The sequence below is a fragment of the Mycothermus thermophilus genome (assembly GCF_041956435.1).
Source record: "Mycothermus thermophilus strain CBS 625.91 unplaced genomic scaffold VTJ04scaffold_6, whole genome shotgun sequence".
Taxonomy (NCBI): domain Eukaryota; kingdom Fungi; phylum Ascomycota; class Sordariomycetes; order Sordariales; family Chaetomiaceae; genus Mycothermus; species Mycothermus thermophilus.
In genome coordinates this window covers 2730541-2745656 of record NW_027191432.1, presented here as the reverse complement: position 1 = coordinate 2745656, position 15116 = coordinate 2730541, and the positions used below count along the sequence as shown (strand labels likewise).

The 15116-nt window shown below is 55.8% G+C and overlaps 7 protein-coding genes across 7 annotated transcripts; 4 read left to right on the top strand and 3 right to left on the bottom strand.

Moving 5' to 3' along the window:
• Positions 1-49: 49 nt before the first annotated feature.
• VTJ04DRAFT_9398 (uncharacterized protein) lies at positions 50-1605 on the top strand (the record flags this gene model as incomplete). Its single annotated transcript, XM_069367940.1, has 3 exons — positions 50-55; positions 111-1383; positions 1451-1605. 3 exons carry the CDS (start codon positions 50-52, stop codon positions 1603-1605), a joined length of 1434 nt encoding a protein of 477 aa, XP_069216219.1.
• Positions 1606-2500: 895 nt separating this feature from the next.
• Positions 2501-5059, bottom strand: VTJ04DRAFT_9397 (uncharacterized protein; the record flags this gene model as incomplete). Its single annotated transcript, XM_069367939.1, has 5 exons — positions 2501-3354; positions 3411-3585; positions 3995-4012; positions 4074-4565; positions 4703-5059. 5 exons carry the CDS (start codon positions 5057-5059, stop codon positions 2501-2503), a joined length of 1896 nt encoding a protein of 631 aa, XP_069216218.1.
• Positions 5060-6729: 1670 nt separating this feature from the next.
• Positions 6730-8780, top strand: VTJ04DRAFT_9396 (uncharacterized protein; the record flags this gene model as incomplete). Its single annotated transcript, XM_069367938.1, has 2 exons — positions 6730-7182; positions 7248-8780. 2 exons carry the CDS (start codon positions 6730-6732, stop codon positions 8778-8780), a joined length of 1986 nt encoding a protein of 661 aa, XP_069216217.1.
• A 1442-nt stretch (positions 8781-10222) lies between these two features.
• On the top strand, positions 10223-10549 carry VTJ04DRAFT_9395 (mitochondrial 54S ribosomal protein uL30m; the record flags this gene model as incomplete). The annotated part of the gene is made up of 1 exon (XM_069367937.1): positions 10223-10549. The coding sequence occupies one exon, from the start codon at positions 10223-10225 to the stop codon at positions 10547-10549; it is 327 nt and encodes a 108-aa protein (XP_069216216.1).
• Positions 10550-11022: 473 nt separating this feature from the next.
• On the top strand, positions 11023-11232 carry VTJ04DRAFT_9394 (uncharacterized protein; the record flags this gene model as incomplete). Its single annotated transcript, XM_069367936.1, has 1 exon — positions 11023-11232. The coding sequence occupies one exon, from the start codon at positions 11023-11025 to the stop codon at positions 11230-11232; it is 210 nt and encodes a 69-aa protein (XP_069216215.1).
• Positions 11233-11349: 117 nt separating this feature from the next.
• Positions 11350-11592, bottom strand: VTJ04DRAFT_9393 (uncharacterized protein; the record flags this gene model as incomplete). Its single annotated transcript, XM_069367935.1, has 1 exon — positions 11350-11592. The coding sequence occupies one exon, from the start codon at positions 11590-11592 to the stop codon at positions 11350-11352; it is 243 nt and encodes an 80-aa protein (XP_069216214.1).
• A 70-nt stretch (positions 11593-11662) lies between these two features.
• Positions 11663-14566, bottom strand: VTJ04DRAFT_9392 (uncharacterized protein; the record flags this gene model as incomplete). The annotated part of the gene is made up of 5 exons (XM_069367934.1): positions 11663-11835; positions 11894-12003; positions 12067-12338; positions 12606-13346; positions 14129-14566. The coding sequence occupies 5 exons, from the start codon at positions 14564-14566 to the stop codon at positions 11663-11665; spliced, it is 1734 nt and encodes a 577-aa protein (XP_069216213.1).
• Positions 14567-15116: the final 550 nt, after the last annotated feature.

Here is a 15116-nt window from a genome sequence, read left to right as displayed (position 1 = left end):
TACGGTGTATCCCTATCTCACTCAGGCTTGAGGCTCGTTCTCCCAAACCATGCTCGTGCGTCCCATCCCGCCGTGGATAGATCAATGAAGCGTCGCTCACACACTCTCAGCTCCAAACCGCCCTTGCTGCCCTTGGCGCAGCCGTCGTCGCGGCCGTGCCGACCCTCGAGGTCCGTGGCCCATACTTCGTCAATCCAAAGACTGGCAACCGCTTCCAGGTCGTCGGTGTCGCCTACCAGCCTGGTGGCTCGGCCGGTTACAACAAGGAATTGAAGAAGGACCCCCTGTCGGACCCCGATGTTTGCCTCCGTGATGCCGCTCTCATGCAGATCTTGGGCATCAACACCATTCGTGTGTACAATTTGAACCCCGATCTCAACCACGATGAGTGCGCCAGCATCTTCAACGCCGCCGGCATGTACATGATCATCGATGTCAACTCGCCCCTGGTGGGCGAGGCCCTGACCAGTCACAATCCCTGGGAGTCGTACTATGCCGCCTACTTAAACCGCACCTTCGCTGTCGTCGAGGCGTTCAAGAACTACCCTAACACCCTCGCCTTCTTCTCGGGCAATGAGGTCCTCAACAACAACAAGACCGGCGCCACTGTGCCTCCCTACATGCGCGCCGTCACCCGCGACATCAAAAACTACATCAAGAACCACTCTTCGCGTCCCATCCCCGTCGGGTACTCGGCCGCTGACGTGCGCGAGATCCTCTTCGACACGTACAATTACTTCCAGTGCTCGATCGAGGGCGAGAAGGACGACATGAGCCGTGGCGACATCTTTGCCCTCAACAGCTACAGCTGGTGCGGCGATAGTTCCTTCAAGGAGGCCTCCTACGACGAACTCGTCTCTGGTTTTACCGGCACTGCCGTCCCCGTCTTCTTCTCTGAGTACGGCTGCAACGTCCCCTACCCGCGCATCTTCACCGAAGTCGGCTCCATTTACAGCCCGGACATGTGGGATGTCTTCTCGGGAGGCGTTGTTTATGAGTACACCCAAGAGGACAACAACTACGGCCTGGTCAAGATTGATGCAAACGGCAACGCCCAGCTCCTGGGCGACTACCTCGCCCTTCGCGAGCAGTACTCCAAGCTCAACTTTGATGAGATCCAGGGCCAGTCCGCCCCTAAGTCTGACGCCAAGCCTCCCGTCTGCAGCGAGAAGCTCATCACGACCGAGGGTTTCAACACCAATTTCACTCTGCCCGTGCTTCCGCCCGGCGCTCCGGAGATCATCAAGGACGGCGTCAAGCCCAGGCCGTCTGGCAAGCTCGTTGAAATCAAGGACTGGAAGGTTAAGTACACCGTCAAGAACCCCGATGGCACCGTGATTACCAACCTGGCCGTCCAGCCTCTGGCTGATGACGAGATCAACCGTAAGTCGCCTTTCCCCATTGCTGGTCATATTTCCCAGCGTCATGGATGCTAAGATTCTCCTGCCAGGTCCCGGCCTGAACACCGAAGCCGACATTTCCTCGGCCACTGGCACCTCGTCCGCCGACAGCCCCAAGGAGTCCGAGGATGCCGCCCCCCGTGCTGCTGCCGTGCTCTTGCCGGCCTTCGCCATGGGTGCTTTTGCTGTCATGGCAAATCTTTAAACGTCCTGGCAGGGCGGGCGCGCGCGTGCGTTGAGTTCCAAGCAGATAGCAGATAGATACCCGACCGGGGTTGTGGTATTACCGGTATTTAATGCGATATTTTTCTTGATCTAGCGTCGTGCACAGCACAGCATGCACCCGTATCTGTTCCAATAGGTAGGTTAGAGGTACCTGAATTGTGCGACCGAGGTGAAGCGAGGCTTATCTCCCACCCTGTTTGAACGTGTGAGAGGAGGACGGGTTCCTGCTTGTGGAATGAGGCCATCAAGCCGGGACCTTTTCCAAGGTGAAATGAACCATACTGAGATGCAACTGAACCCTGGTTTTCTGTGTCCTCCGCGTTTGTGACCATCCTGAACAACTCGAAAGCCAGAGAGGGGTTAGGTCATCTTGTCCGATTCAATACCAATGCGCTACCCAAGGCACAGAGGATCTAAGTTGTCACACTCGACCGGTACGTGTTATGTTCACCAAGTCCGCAACGTGAAGAACTAACTTCCCTTCCCTTCCCCCTACCCCTGTCTCGCGTTATAGAAGGGCCAGTATTTGATGGCTCCATTGACGGAGGAAATCAACTGGTCTGCGCGAGCCACCTAACCTGAAAATATTGAAGACAAAACCTCAGAGGGTACACCATGAGGTCTGCATCAGACGCAGTAGAAGAGCCCTTTCAACCCGAGGGGGTTTGAAAAGACATCTATTTATTCACGTACTGTACTCCAAGAAGCTCACGAGCTCATGAACGCATTATAGTTTCTATTCGTAAGTTGCAGGGACAGAAAAAGTCTCGCCCCGTGCATAAACACCTACGCCGTCTATAGCATACATTCCACGGCGACAAGACGAAAGGGCATTGCAGATTTTCTATCTTCTTCCCCCCTCACCCAACATCAACTCAGGCCTTGAACTCCTCAATGGTATTCTCCTCCCACTTGCCAGGGATCAGCGCGAGAGGCACGATACCACTGACGTGCATCTCAGGGCCGAAAATGTGGGCATTAAGACCAAGCTCCTGGCAAGCCGCCTTCATGTTCTTAAGACCCTCCTGGTAGTTAGGGCCGGCACGGCGGACCCAGATCTGCACGTTGTGCTCGTTGAGAGTGCTGGCATACTCGCGAAGGGCCTTGATGACACCCTTGAATGTGCTGGCGACGTTGGTGAAGTTGGCGATACCACCACCGATAAACAGCACCTTGCCCTTCGGGTGCATGGGCGCCCGGAGCATGAGGTCGAGCACAGTCTTGGCGTAGTGGTAGGTTTGGGACTCGGTAGGAGCGCCAGAGTACTCGCCATAGTTAGCTAGCTCGTCGGCGAAGCCGGCCGAGGCGATGGCATCGGCATAGACGACCGAGGCACCACCACCGGCGACCAGGGTCCAGATGCGGCCGTTCGGGTTCAGCACTGTCAGCTTCAGCGAGGCACCCGTCTTGGCATCGAGTTCAGCAATGTAGGCCTCCTCCTTGGAAAGCTCACGGCCGAAGGGCGCAGGGAAAACAATCGGCGGGCCGGCATCGATGTTGGTGGTGTTGCTGGTGTTGTTTGGCGGAGCAGTGATGCCCAGGTTGGCGGGCGAGCGAGCGATGGCCCACTTCGCACCGCACTCAAAGTCTGCTGTTTGGTCGAGCTTGGCCGCCAGATCGAGGAAGTGCACCGAAGCGGAGGTGCCATCTTCGTTGGGGATGACGACCAAGGGGTTGATCTCGAGGTAGGTGAACTGGCAGTCGACATAGACGGCATACAGGCGGGTGACTGAGTATGGTCAGCAAGCGGCTCCGTATCATCCGAACTGGCAAGAAATAACGTACTGAAATCCACAAGGACGTTGTGGATGCCCTTGGGGACGTTCTTCAGGAGAGTGGCAGCAATCTCCTCATTCGATGGGTACTCGGCAAGGTCAACAGGGATGAGGAGCTTCTCAGCCTTCGCATCAACATCGCCGACATCAACACCACCCTCGTGGGTGAAGAGAATCCAGTCGCCCTGAACAGCCGTTGGTTAGCCATTGTGATAAGCTTCCAGAGTATCAGCGCAGGTAGCATCCGAGTCTGTGGGCCAGGGGTCCGCTCCACATCTTAGGCAGTTTAAGCCTCCGTTCGTCCGTAAGTCCCGTTTCTTGCGGATGCTGGATCCCCGTTGGAAAAAAGCGAGGCCAGCTTCACACAAAGGATATTTTGCCCGGAGTATAAAGGCAACAAAATACCCGGCAGTTGCGTGGTGGTTTTGTGTTTCTTTCCATCACCACACAACCTGCACGCGGTATCGAGCCATGCACTCCTCAGCTTTGCACCACCACTATTCGCCGACTTGCGCCAACGAGTGGATGTCGGACTCGCAAATCACGATTCCCCTGGCGCCAAAAAGTAACTGTGGAGAGAAATCGATTACTCACATCGCGGACGGAGTTGATCTATCGGACGAAATGTTAGCGAACCCAATCTCGCAGAAGACAGCGACATGCGACTACTTACGTTGATGTAGTACTCGGTCTCAGGAGGGTGAGGAACGAAGGGCTCGACCAGGAACTGGCGGAGGACACCCTCGACATGCTCGACCTTCTGGACCTTACCGGCGCGCTCGGCTATCCAGGCCCTGGCCTCAGCCCAGGTCTTGTTCAAGGCGAGGAGACCGCTCTTCCCGCGACGCTTGATCAGCTGGTCAGGCTTCGCGACGAAGCGGGCGTCCTGGTGAAGCAGCCACGGGTATGTAACCTCGGCCTGGTCGAGAACGGCGTTGACATCGGCATCCTCGGGGAAGTAGATGGAGGCCAGGCGAGGAGGAGGGTTGTGGGTGGTCGGGGGAGGGAGAGGGCTGGGCTTGATGACCGGCGCCCTGGTGAGGTGGTAGTTGATGATGGCCTTGCCATCGGCCTCGAGAATGCTCTTGGCGGACATTGTAAGGTGAGTCGGCGAGAGCCTTGATTTCTTTCTAGGTGTTCTTTGTGGTGTTTTTTGTACTTGTTTCTGTCCTCAAGTGTCAGATCTTTCTGTCTGCTGCGCGGAGCTTGCAAGTTTGCGACATTCGAGGGCAGAGACGGGGAGGCCAATTGAGTGCCGTGGCGGGCATATCAACCTCAAGCGAGGGGCATGATGAGTCTTACCTGGATCCCCGCGAGCAACCTCGGGAGAACTGGAAGAAGATGTTGGTGAAGGGAGAGAAAGACGTGAGGGTGATGGATGTGTTGAGGAGGAAGCAAGAAGAGGAGTGAAGCTGGTGAGGCGAAGAGGAGGGAAGGATGAGACCCAAATCCAAAGTTGGAGCCAAACCCACTTTCTTCTTTCTCTTTTTCTCTGGATAAACACACACGCACCACAGGCGCAACACAGCAATCTCTGGGCAAGGGCAACGAGCAGCACACCAACAAGGGAAAGGGCTTGTCGTCGTCCGTTTCCTTGGGGTAAAAAACGCGGGAGCTGGCAAGTGCAGTGTCCCTCGTTCCCGCCGCCCAAAAATCCATTGGGGTTCCCTAAGCGGGGCAGTGCTCCCTGGGGCGGTCAGCACTTCGAGGTAGCGGTACCTGGGGGTTTCCGGACAGGGATGCATCATTGCCCTGACTTGAGACCCTGACTCGACTGCGAACTTGACCCTGACTAGACCCGCCGGACACTTGGCTCCTTTCTTACCCCTCGGTTCTGCCCCGCTGCTGCACGGAGTGCACCCAAGTTGCCCGATGACAAACCATTCCTCTGTTACACTTTCAGTTCCAGGCTCCTTTGACGATGCCTGACCGACGCTTCTCTGTTTTCGTCAGGTGCAATTCGCCCACGGAGGGCAACGACACTAGGTGTCGGGTGTCTATTTTCTGTGTTGTCGTTCTCGTCCCGGGTCGTGGCATGCCTCGGAGCTCTTCCAGCCACCTCCAGCTCCCAGACAACAAACACATGGGTCCAGCTTCATGCACGCAAGACGGCGGATCGCGGTGGGGATCTGCCGGCTTGGGGATCCGTCATGGAGGGCGTGAGACACCGTCATGATGGCCGACTCCTTACTGAGACCGAGGCACAGCAGCACGCTGACGGGTGACGATATGCTAATGCCAGCCGCTTCGCCGCCCATTTGCCAGTCCAACGGTGTACAAAGTTTGTACGGGGTATGGACGGAGTAAGCTGGGGGTGTTCTTCTCAGCTTCGGGGGGGATTCCATTGTGGTACCCAACCCATCCATGCTGGAACTCGTCAGGCCGGGGGAGATGGTCCAAGGACCCCGCGGCGCCCGAGGATGTTGATGACTGTGCTGGGGCATGGAGGGGCAAACCCGATGGATGGACCCAGCCCCATGCCCGAACCTGGAACACAAGCTGGGCTGGACCTGAGGCTGGACCATCATAGCCCCGCAACCACATTTCCGAGAGATCAATGACACTCATTCATCACATAGCAACAAGTGTTGTTGCAAACTCTGTCTGCCCAGGTCAGCACACACAAAAATTTTGTTTCATTTTGTCTGGCTGGCAGTCGGAGGGGAATCGGATGTTCGTGTCCTGCGGTCAATGGCCAGGTACCGGTACCTCGGACGCCAATCGCGATCGGGACTCCACTTTGCTGTCAGCCGGGGTGGTAATGACAGGGACAGGCCCTGAAACCAGGGCTCACACTGTCCGACAGCCCGGACAAGGGTGCAAAAGAGTTGGGGAACAGCCCACCCGATTGTTGGAACGTTGACCTGCCCCGCCCAATGAACGGTGAGCAGCAATGGTTCAATGATTGGGGGCTCCAACCTAGAGCAAAGAGAAAGAGAGTTCGGGCTTGTCGTCTGTCTTGTGTCCTGTCCGCACCTTCGCCAAAAATTGACACAATCCAGCCCTCGCACAGGTTTTGCGCCTACCCCGAGGAGTGCTTGCCCAGCTCACCCTGTGTGGACGACGAAAGTGGCAGGGTGACCGACAAAACCCTCTTCCCCCAAAATTCAGATACCCCCCTCCTCCTACCTTACCTTCATCTGAGCCTTGCCTTCACCTCCAGTCCTGTTTCGTTTCTTTTTGCAAAACCCATCTGGCTCTTCAGCTCTTCACCTTTCCTCTCTCCCCGTTTCTCCTTCTCTCGACGCTAATACTCCTCCCCTTCCCTCCTCACAGAAGCTCACAATCTGTGCAGCCAGATCAAACAAAACATCAACAGAGACTTCACAATGGCGTCGAACAGCAACGATAGCCCCAAGCCCGAGGGCGGGCTCTCGGTCAACGACAACATCCGCCGGTTCGCGGCGCCGAGCAGGCCGTTGAGCCCTCTCCCTGCGCATGCTCTCTTCAGCGAGAAGACACGATGCCTCGTCTACGGCCTCCAGCCACGTGCCGTCCAGGGCATGCTCGACTTCGACTTCATCTGCAAGCGCCAAACTCCCTCGGTCGCTGGTATCATCTACACCTTTGGTGGCCAGTTCGTCAGCAAGATGTACTGGGGCACCAGCGAGACTCTGCTCCCCGTCTACCAGCAGGTCTCCAAGGCCATGGCCAAGCACCCGGACGTCGATGTTGTCGTCAATTTTGCCTCGTCCCGCTCCGTCTATAGCTCTACCATGGAGCTGATGGAGTACCCCCAAATCAAGACCATTGCCATCATTGCTGAGGGTGTTCCGGAGCGTGTACGTCGTACCTGAAACTTGGTCTTGTTTAAGTCCTTCTGCTGACCCTACTCGTTTGTCTCCAGCGTGCCCGTGAGATCGCGTACGTGGCCAAGAAGAAGGGCGTGACTATCATTGGCCCTGCGACCGTCGGTGGCATCAAGCCCGGTAGCTTCAAGATCGGCAACACGGGTGGTATGATGGACAATATCGTCGCCTCTAAGCTCTACCGCAAGGGCTCGGTCGGCTATGTGTCCAAGTCTGGTGGCATGTCCAACGAGCTCAACAATATTATCTCCCAGGTCACGGACGGTGTGTACGAGGGTGTGGCCATTGGCGGCGACCGCTACCCCGGTACCACCTTTATCGACCACCTGCTGCGCTTCCAGGCCGACCCGGAATGCAAGATTTTGTTGCTGCTCGGTGAGGTCGGTGGCGTTGAAGAGTACAAGGTGATCGACGCGGTCAAGGCTGGCATCATCACCAAGCCGATTGTGGCCTGGGCCATTGGTACTTGCGCCAGCATGTTCAAGACCGAGGTCCAGTTCGGCCACGCTGGCTCCTTCGCCAACTCTCAGCTGGAGACGGCTGCCACCAAGAACCAGAAGATGAAGGAGGCGGGCATTTACGTCCCTGACACCTTCGAGGACTTGCCGGCCCTCCTCAAGTCTGTCTACGACAAGCTGGTCGCTGACGGCACCATCAAGCCACGTCCCGAGCCTGTTGTTCCCAAGATCCCCATGGACTATTCGTGGGCGCAGGAACTCGGCCTCATCCGCAAGCCGGCCGCCTTCATCTCGACCATTTCGGACGACCGTGGCCAGGAGCTGTTGTACGCTGGCATGCCCATCTCGGATGTGTTCAAGGAGGATATCGGCATTGGTGGTGTCATGTCCCTGTTGTGGTTCCGCCGCCGCCTGCCCGACTACGCCTCCAAGTTCCTCGAGATGGTTCTCATGCTCACTGCCGACCACGGCCCGGCTGTGTCAGGTGCCATGAACACCATCATCACGACCCGTGCTGGCAAGGACCTCATCTCTGCCCTCGTGAGCGGTCTGCTTACTATCGGTTCGCGCTTCGGTGGTGCTCTGGACGGTGCGGCCGAGGAGTTCACCAAGGCCTTTGACACCGGCCTTAGCCCGCGTGAGTTCGTCGACTCGATGCGTAAGCAGAACAAGCTCATTCCGGGCATCGGCCACCGCGTCAAGTCGCGGAACAACCCTGACCTTCGCGTCGAGCTCGTCAAGGAGTACGTCAAGGCCAAGTTCCCCAGCTGCAAGATGCTCGACTACGCGCTGGCGGTCGAGACTGTCACGACGAGCAAGAAGGACAACCTCATCCTGAACGTTGATGGCTGCATTGCCGTCTGCTTCGTGGATCTGCTCCGCAACTGCGGTGCCTTCAGCGCGGAGGAGGCCGAGGACTATCTCAAGATGGGTGTCCTCAACGGCCTGTTCGTCCTGGGTCGCTCTATCGGTCTGATTGCCCACTACCTCGACCAGAAGCGTCTGCGTACTGGTCTGTACCGCCACCCGTGGGATGATATCACCTACATCCTGCCCAACCTGCAGAAGACGGGCCCGCCGGGCACGGAGGGACGTGTGGAGGTTTCGATTTAGAATGCGGTTCGAGACGGGCAGGCGTTAGATGAACTAAACTTAGAGATGCCGTTTCTTGTGAGCAAGGCGGGCAAATGTTCACGCGTACGACGGCTAGGTTTTACCAGGTTTCTACTGCAAGTAGCCTGGGGTAGGTTTACAAGTGGATGCGATGCCATGATGAAGCCGGCCACTTAGCTTAGACACTTTTTAATTCACGACGATGGTTACGTGTTAACGTTGTTGATTTGTGCGTGGACAGTAGATGATCAACATGTGATCTTGTGAACGAGTCACTTCACAGCTTTGTTGCGGCCATTTTGAGATGAATCAATGAACTCGGACTGTTTGATTGCAATGAAAACGTATAACGATAGTCAAGAGGGTATGACGATGTCTGCATGCCTGCTTAGCGTTTACACTACACCCCTTCTCTATTCTCCGGACTGACGTTGTGTGACCGGGCTGTCATCAACGGATGACCTTAGTAAGCGGATGTGTATACATCCGCCAACTTTATGTCAAGACTGACTCGACGTGTCCCTGATACCTGGGCAACTTGAAATCCGAAATCTTCGTTGTTCCCAGTTGACATGAATACCTCATCTACTTTAGCTGAAGGAGTGGTCAAAATTAGAAGAGTGTTTTTGTAGTGGTGTGGTGGTTTGCGTCCAGGCTATTGTGTTGCTCCGCCTCGGTTAATGTTGGCGGCTGGGATGGACGGGGCGAACTTGGACGGGAGGAAAAACGATCTTCCCACTTTCGCCTGGCCGGCGGTGAAGATTCATGTGTCGTTCTGGGTGCCAAGGGCACGTGCTGATAAGCACAGTCCGTGGTTTTGATAGGAGCCGCCCGCAAAGCGGAGTGGGTCCAGATCTTCGTGCTCGCGGCATTCTCCGCTGCATGGTGTGAAGTTTGGATGTCTTGGCATTGACTTCACCTCACCGTGGACTCGAGTATTACCCTCTTTAAGACAACTCAACTACGAACCTTGGTTTCTAGCCACGGGCTTGGGGAGCCTCGCTCAGACGACGCTGGAGTACGCTTTTACGGCCTGGACCTGGAAGACTTGGAATTTTGAGAATCACAACAAGGATTGGAGGCGGAGGTGGTGGACTCAAATTGGTGAGTGTTGTGCTGCGATGGTGAGGCGTTGTTTTGCCTTGTCCGGGATCTTGATGACAAGCTCAGGAGGGAATCGGTTTACTGGGGCACCTGGACAGATACTCATTGAGGGAAGAGCCCGGAGAAGGAGGTGGAGGAGATGCGGCTTTGGAGTGCAAGCATCCGGACTGAGGGTTACATGCGAGGCAGGAGAAGTCAATTGCTAACCATTGATTAACACTGACAGATCACTTCCCTCCCTTCCCTCTTCTTCTAAATACGAGGACAGCTCTCTGTCTGCTGGCCTTCCAACCACCACCCATCCAACCCGCCTACCAACCACTCAATCCCAATCAAACATGTCATACTTCCGAATCACCCTCCACCGGTCCTACATCGGCCTGCCCCAGCGCACGCGCGGCGTCCTGGCGGCCCTCGGCCTGCACAAGCGTGGCCAAATCGTCTTCAAGCCTGTCAGCGCGCAGTTCGCCGGCATGATCTTCAAGGTCAAGGAGCTGGTCAAGGTCGAGGAGGTGGACAGGCCGCTCTCCAAGGCGGAAGTGAAGGCTGAACGGACGCCACCCAAGGGGTTCCATGTGGAGGGTGTGGTGGCTAGGAGGGCGCCTCTGCCTAGGGAGGTGTTGACGCCCGAGGTTCAGGAAGGCGTGGAGGAGGTTAGGTTATAAGGGGGCCAGGAGTCGATGAAGACAGCGTGGAAGGGATGAGGGAGGTGGGATGGGCGGTGCAGAGGTTGAGAAGAAGGATAGGACCGATAAAGGAAGAGGAGGACGGCTCTCCCAGTTGAACGAACAACGATGACGATGCCTAAGAGTTGAGCATCGTGCATTTGCAACATTGATGGAGGGGGCTATACTGAGAAAGACGTGCAACTGCCAGATACCTCATGCCTGGCTGTCCTCTGGGACACCTTGCGCACATTTCTCATGTACACTTCCTGTACTATATTGTAGAAATGGAACAAATCACATCGTGTCAAGCAGAAGCAAGTTGGTATCTCGAGGCTTTTGTTCCCACACAACCATGACTCCAGACTTCTCATTAATATGGGAAAGAGCCTAAATCTTTCCGTGTCCTAAACACAACCCCAGACACTTCTCATTATGGGTAAGTAGCATAAAAGAAGACCCGAAATCTCTCCATGCCCAGTCAAATATGTCTCCCGAAACCGTTCATGCCACTTCCGACCCAGCCCAGAACCCAAGAGCTCCCAGAGCTTAGATGTACAACACAAACAACTCTAAAAACTTCGAAGTCCCACGCCCCGTCTCAACACCCGAAGCATCGCGCACCGTCTCATCTCAGTCCTTCTTGCCCTCAGTGGAAGGGTAGCCCAGGGATCAAGTCGTAGTAATCCGGCTCAATGTCGAATTCCGCAGTGCGAAAGCACCTAAGCAGAATTATCGTGTGAGTCCGCAGTGCAATTGCACCTAAGCAGACTTCTCAATCAAAACAAGCCGGTCCGTCGTCACAGGTCCAAGAATCGAAATGAGATGTTGTTCGGATCACCTCCATGCCTCGAAACTCTTCCATGCCGCCTCATGGTGTTTGGTGAAGCTCTTGTACGTGATCTTGCTCGCCGAAATATGTTGTCTCCCGCAGAAAATGCCAGTGTTGCTTGAGTTGTCCAGCACAATTCTCGTCTGCCGGATCTGTCGCCGCTCTGTTCAGCGTAGTTCTTGTCTGCCGGGTTTGGTGTCGCTCGCTCCATCAACCAATGCTGTGGCCCTTGATGTTCGAAATGTGGTGAGCGGCGATGGGCGATCAGAACTCGAGAAAATTTAAGCGCCGCGTGCCTTTTCGGTATAGTCGGCACCGGGCGTCTCATACTCGCTCACAAAGTATGCGGTGACGTGGCGCGAGAACCAGTTGGTGAACTTGACCAGTTCCTCGCGAAGGCGGTTGACGGATTGCTGATCCATGTTGGTCTGGGCGATCAGCTCTGGAAGGGTGACTGATTTGAACGTGTTAGCGTCAGAGACAGGAGAGGCAAGTATGAGAGCAAAACATACCAAGAAGGCGGGCAAGGTGCTCTGCGCCGTATGTGTCGACAGCGCTCTTGTGCTTGCTGTCTGGCTTGTTCCACAACTCATGCATATCGTGGTACTGGGGCCGCTCAAAACTGTGACACGGTCAGCATCGGTAAGTAGCAGAATAAGTGAACCAGACTGCAGATTTGACATACCGGTAGAGGAGGATCCTCCCCAAACACTTGTCAAAATACTCGCGAAGGCCAGCGATGGTCTCCTCGAGGATGTCCATCGAGGCACTGCCTTCTTGGCGGTTGGGGCGCTCAAAGGCGAGGTAGTCGTTCAAGATTTCCTCAACCGGGTGAGCGTGCGGGAGAGGAACCAGTTGCTGGTTCTTGGTGACGTTCTCCCAGTCGTCCACAAGCAGGGCCTTAACGTGATCGGGGACCGGAATCTTGACAGATGGACGGTTGTGGAATGTGTCCTCCTGTGAACAGACGAGATTGTTAGCGATCAGCCGGACACCTGATTGACCCCATCGAAGAAAAACAAGGAAGGTAACAACGGAGCAAACAAAAAGCATATAAAAATAAGTCAGAAGAAAAGAAAACAGAGACAAAAGCAAGAATAAAGCCAAAGGAAAAGTCCTAGTCATCCCGTCGGTCAGGTTCTGGGCGAGCTTGAGATCATATACCCAACCATTTCCAAAACAGCCTGCGTTGGTCGCCAAAAAGCCACCCAAGTCTGAACCTACATCACCGTTGTGGTCGGTTTCTTCATGGCCACCACCAAAATCGGCCTCCCTCATAGCGCGCGGTCCATCGTCGCCGCGGCAGGTATCCAGAGGGATGCCAGCCAAGGGGATGTTGACTTTTGGCGGCAAGCCCTTGTAGTACCGCCGCAACTCCGGAGTCGCGGTGCCGCGCTTCTCGGCCGCCAGCAGCTTCGGGTGGCGACCACCGATGGCAGGCGGGGGAGCCTGCACGCACTCGTCGACGGCGTAACCGTCGAAGGTGGTGCGGATCCGCCCGCCCTCCTCCTTGATGTAGGAGGTCCTCTCGGTGGGCCTCTGCATGAGGCTGCTTGACGCCTCCGCCGTAGAGGCCCATAAGGCCTCGTTCTGGACGAACTGGCGTTGTTCGTCCGAGAGAGGCCCGAAGGCCTCTCCAAGGGCAGCGAGAACCTGCTGGGTCCTCACGGCGGAGTTCGTCCTCCGCGTCACGTACGGATTGCTCCGCGTGACGTGCCGGCGAGGACGAGCCGACGAAGCAATGGGGGAGGCGAAAGCCACCCTCTTCTTCTTCTTCTTTGCGGCGCCGGTGGGAACGGCGGCGCGGGACGGTGGTGTGGATGGGGTCGCCCCCGAGCCCACCGCGACATTGCGGATGGGCGCCATTGTTGTTGTTGTTGTGGTGGTGGTGGTGGTGGTGGCGGCGGCGGCGGTTGTTGTTGTCGTTGTTGTTGTTGTCATTGAAAAAACAACAAAAGAACAAGCCTGAGTGCTGCAGAGGAGAAAAATCGAAGAGGGGAGGAAAAAAAGCTTTGCAGGTTGGAAGAATTTCAAGTGGTTGAGTTTGTACTCGAGAAAATTTCAACCCTGAGGCAGGCTATTGTGGTGCCTCGACAATAGGAGGTTTTCGCAGATAATAGGCTGTCTGTGGTTGAATCGCTGGAGAGCGGGGTGGAATAATGTCGAGAAGTGCTGGCAAGTACTGGTTGTGCACCCCTGATCGCAGGACATTTGTTGACTTCCCTGGGAGACCATAGACCGTCGTCGCAGACAATCGGTCGATCGATGTGTGGTGCAGACTTTGGCGTCTCCAAACGTGTTTCTCGTCGTCCCAGCGCGATGACCGGCTGCCACCGTCGTGACAGCTTTGGGGGAGCTGATTTGATGGCTGGCTGGACGGTTCCTCTCCAACCGACCTCAGAGCTGGCTCATGAAATTGCAACCACCTTTTCGATGAGACGGTTTCCTCCGAGCCTCTCTCGCTCCCCTTCGGTTTCTCCTGCTTGCGCTCTCGCTGGTCGAAGTTGTTGCTCACCAATCCTGCCGGCGTCTGACCCAAGCCAGTGATCTATCGGTCATCCCAAGAGGGACGACGAAATCCTTCGACCCAAACCTAACTCCAACATGGGATGACGACAGGACATGACAAAAGAAAGAAATATGTGCTCGCAAGCCCAAACTCCTACCCAACAGACAAGATCAAACCAACAACAACGAAAAGCGTAATCCAAGACATCATCAAGACAAGAACTCGGAAATGGACTAACCTGCTCAAGATCATAGTCCCGAGTCCGACGTGGCCCGCGGCCCGAGGTCGTTGCAGCACCGGCGGTCCGCTCCTCACTTCCGCGCGCAGAACCCAACTCAGACCCGTTCACGACAGCACGGGCAGCCGACGAAGACGATGCGGCCCCCTTCTTCGACGATTGCTTGGACGACTTGGCGGCCTGAAGGGACTTGAACTGAGCCAGCAACTGGGCAGCCAGCTCCTTGTTCTCGTCGGTGAACTTGCGGACGCGGTCCTGAGGAACCCAGTCGTCCCAGCTGCTCTTCCACCCCTTGTAATGGATCTTGTACTGCCAGCCCTCGCCCTTCTCGGCCGGCTGGATGTCCAAGATCTTGGCCTCATAAAGCATTTCCATGTGAAAACACAGGACACGCTCGTTCACGTGGAACGGCGGCTGGGACTGCTTCTGGGGAGCCATGGTGACGATGAAAATAGCGTTCTGACGACGATGAGCCGGCCGCGAAGCGACGTGGAAGTCCTGGGAAAAGGGGGGCGAGAGGAGATGGAAGAAGCGAAACAAAGATGGCTGAGGGAAAATGTGGTCGCAGGATCGATGCTCTGAAAGTATCGAAAGGGTTTATATGGGAAGGTAGATGAAATGAGGGATGAGTGATGAGATGTCGGGGTTCTGATGACAAAGAAGTCGAGTCTTGCGGCTCTCCCGGGTCCCTGAGAAAAGTTTGCAATCCGGAGACAAACAAGGCCAGGTTTGAGTTTCGCCCGAAGTCAAAGATCACGAAGAACCTGGAAATTCCTGTTGAGATGTGGTTCGTGATGTCGTTGAGTGGAAGATAAGAAAAGAAGGCTCTGAGCATCCATGCCATGTCGTTCAGGGGAGGAGCGTGCACCTCTGGAGCACAAGTCACGGGACCACGCGAACCGTGACACGCGCCGAGCGCACCAACCACCGCCAGAACTGGCCTTCCTCCATCTTATCATCCCTAATCGTGTTTTCAAGAGTGCTCAAC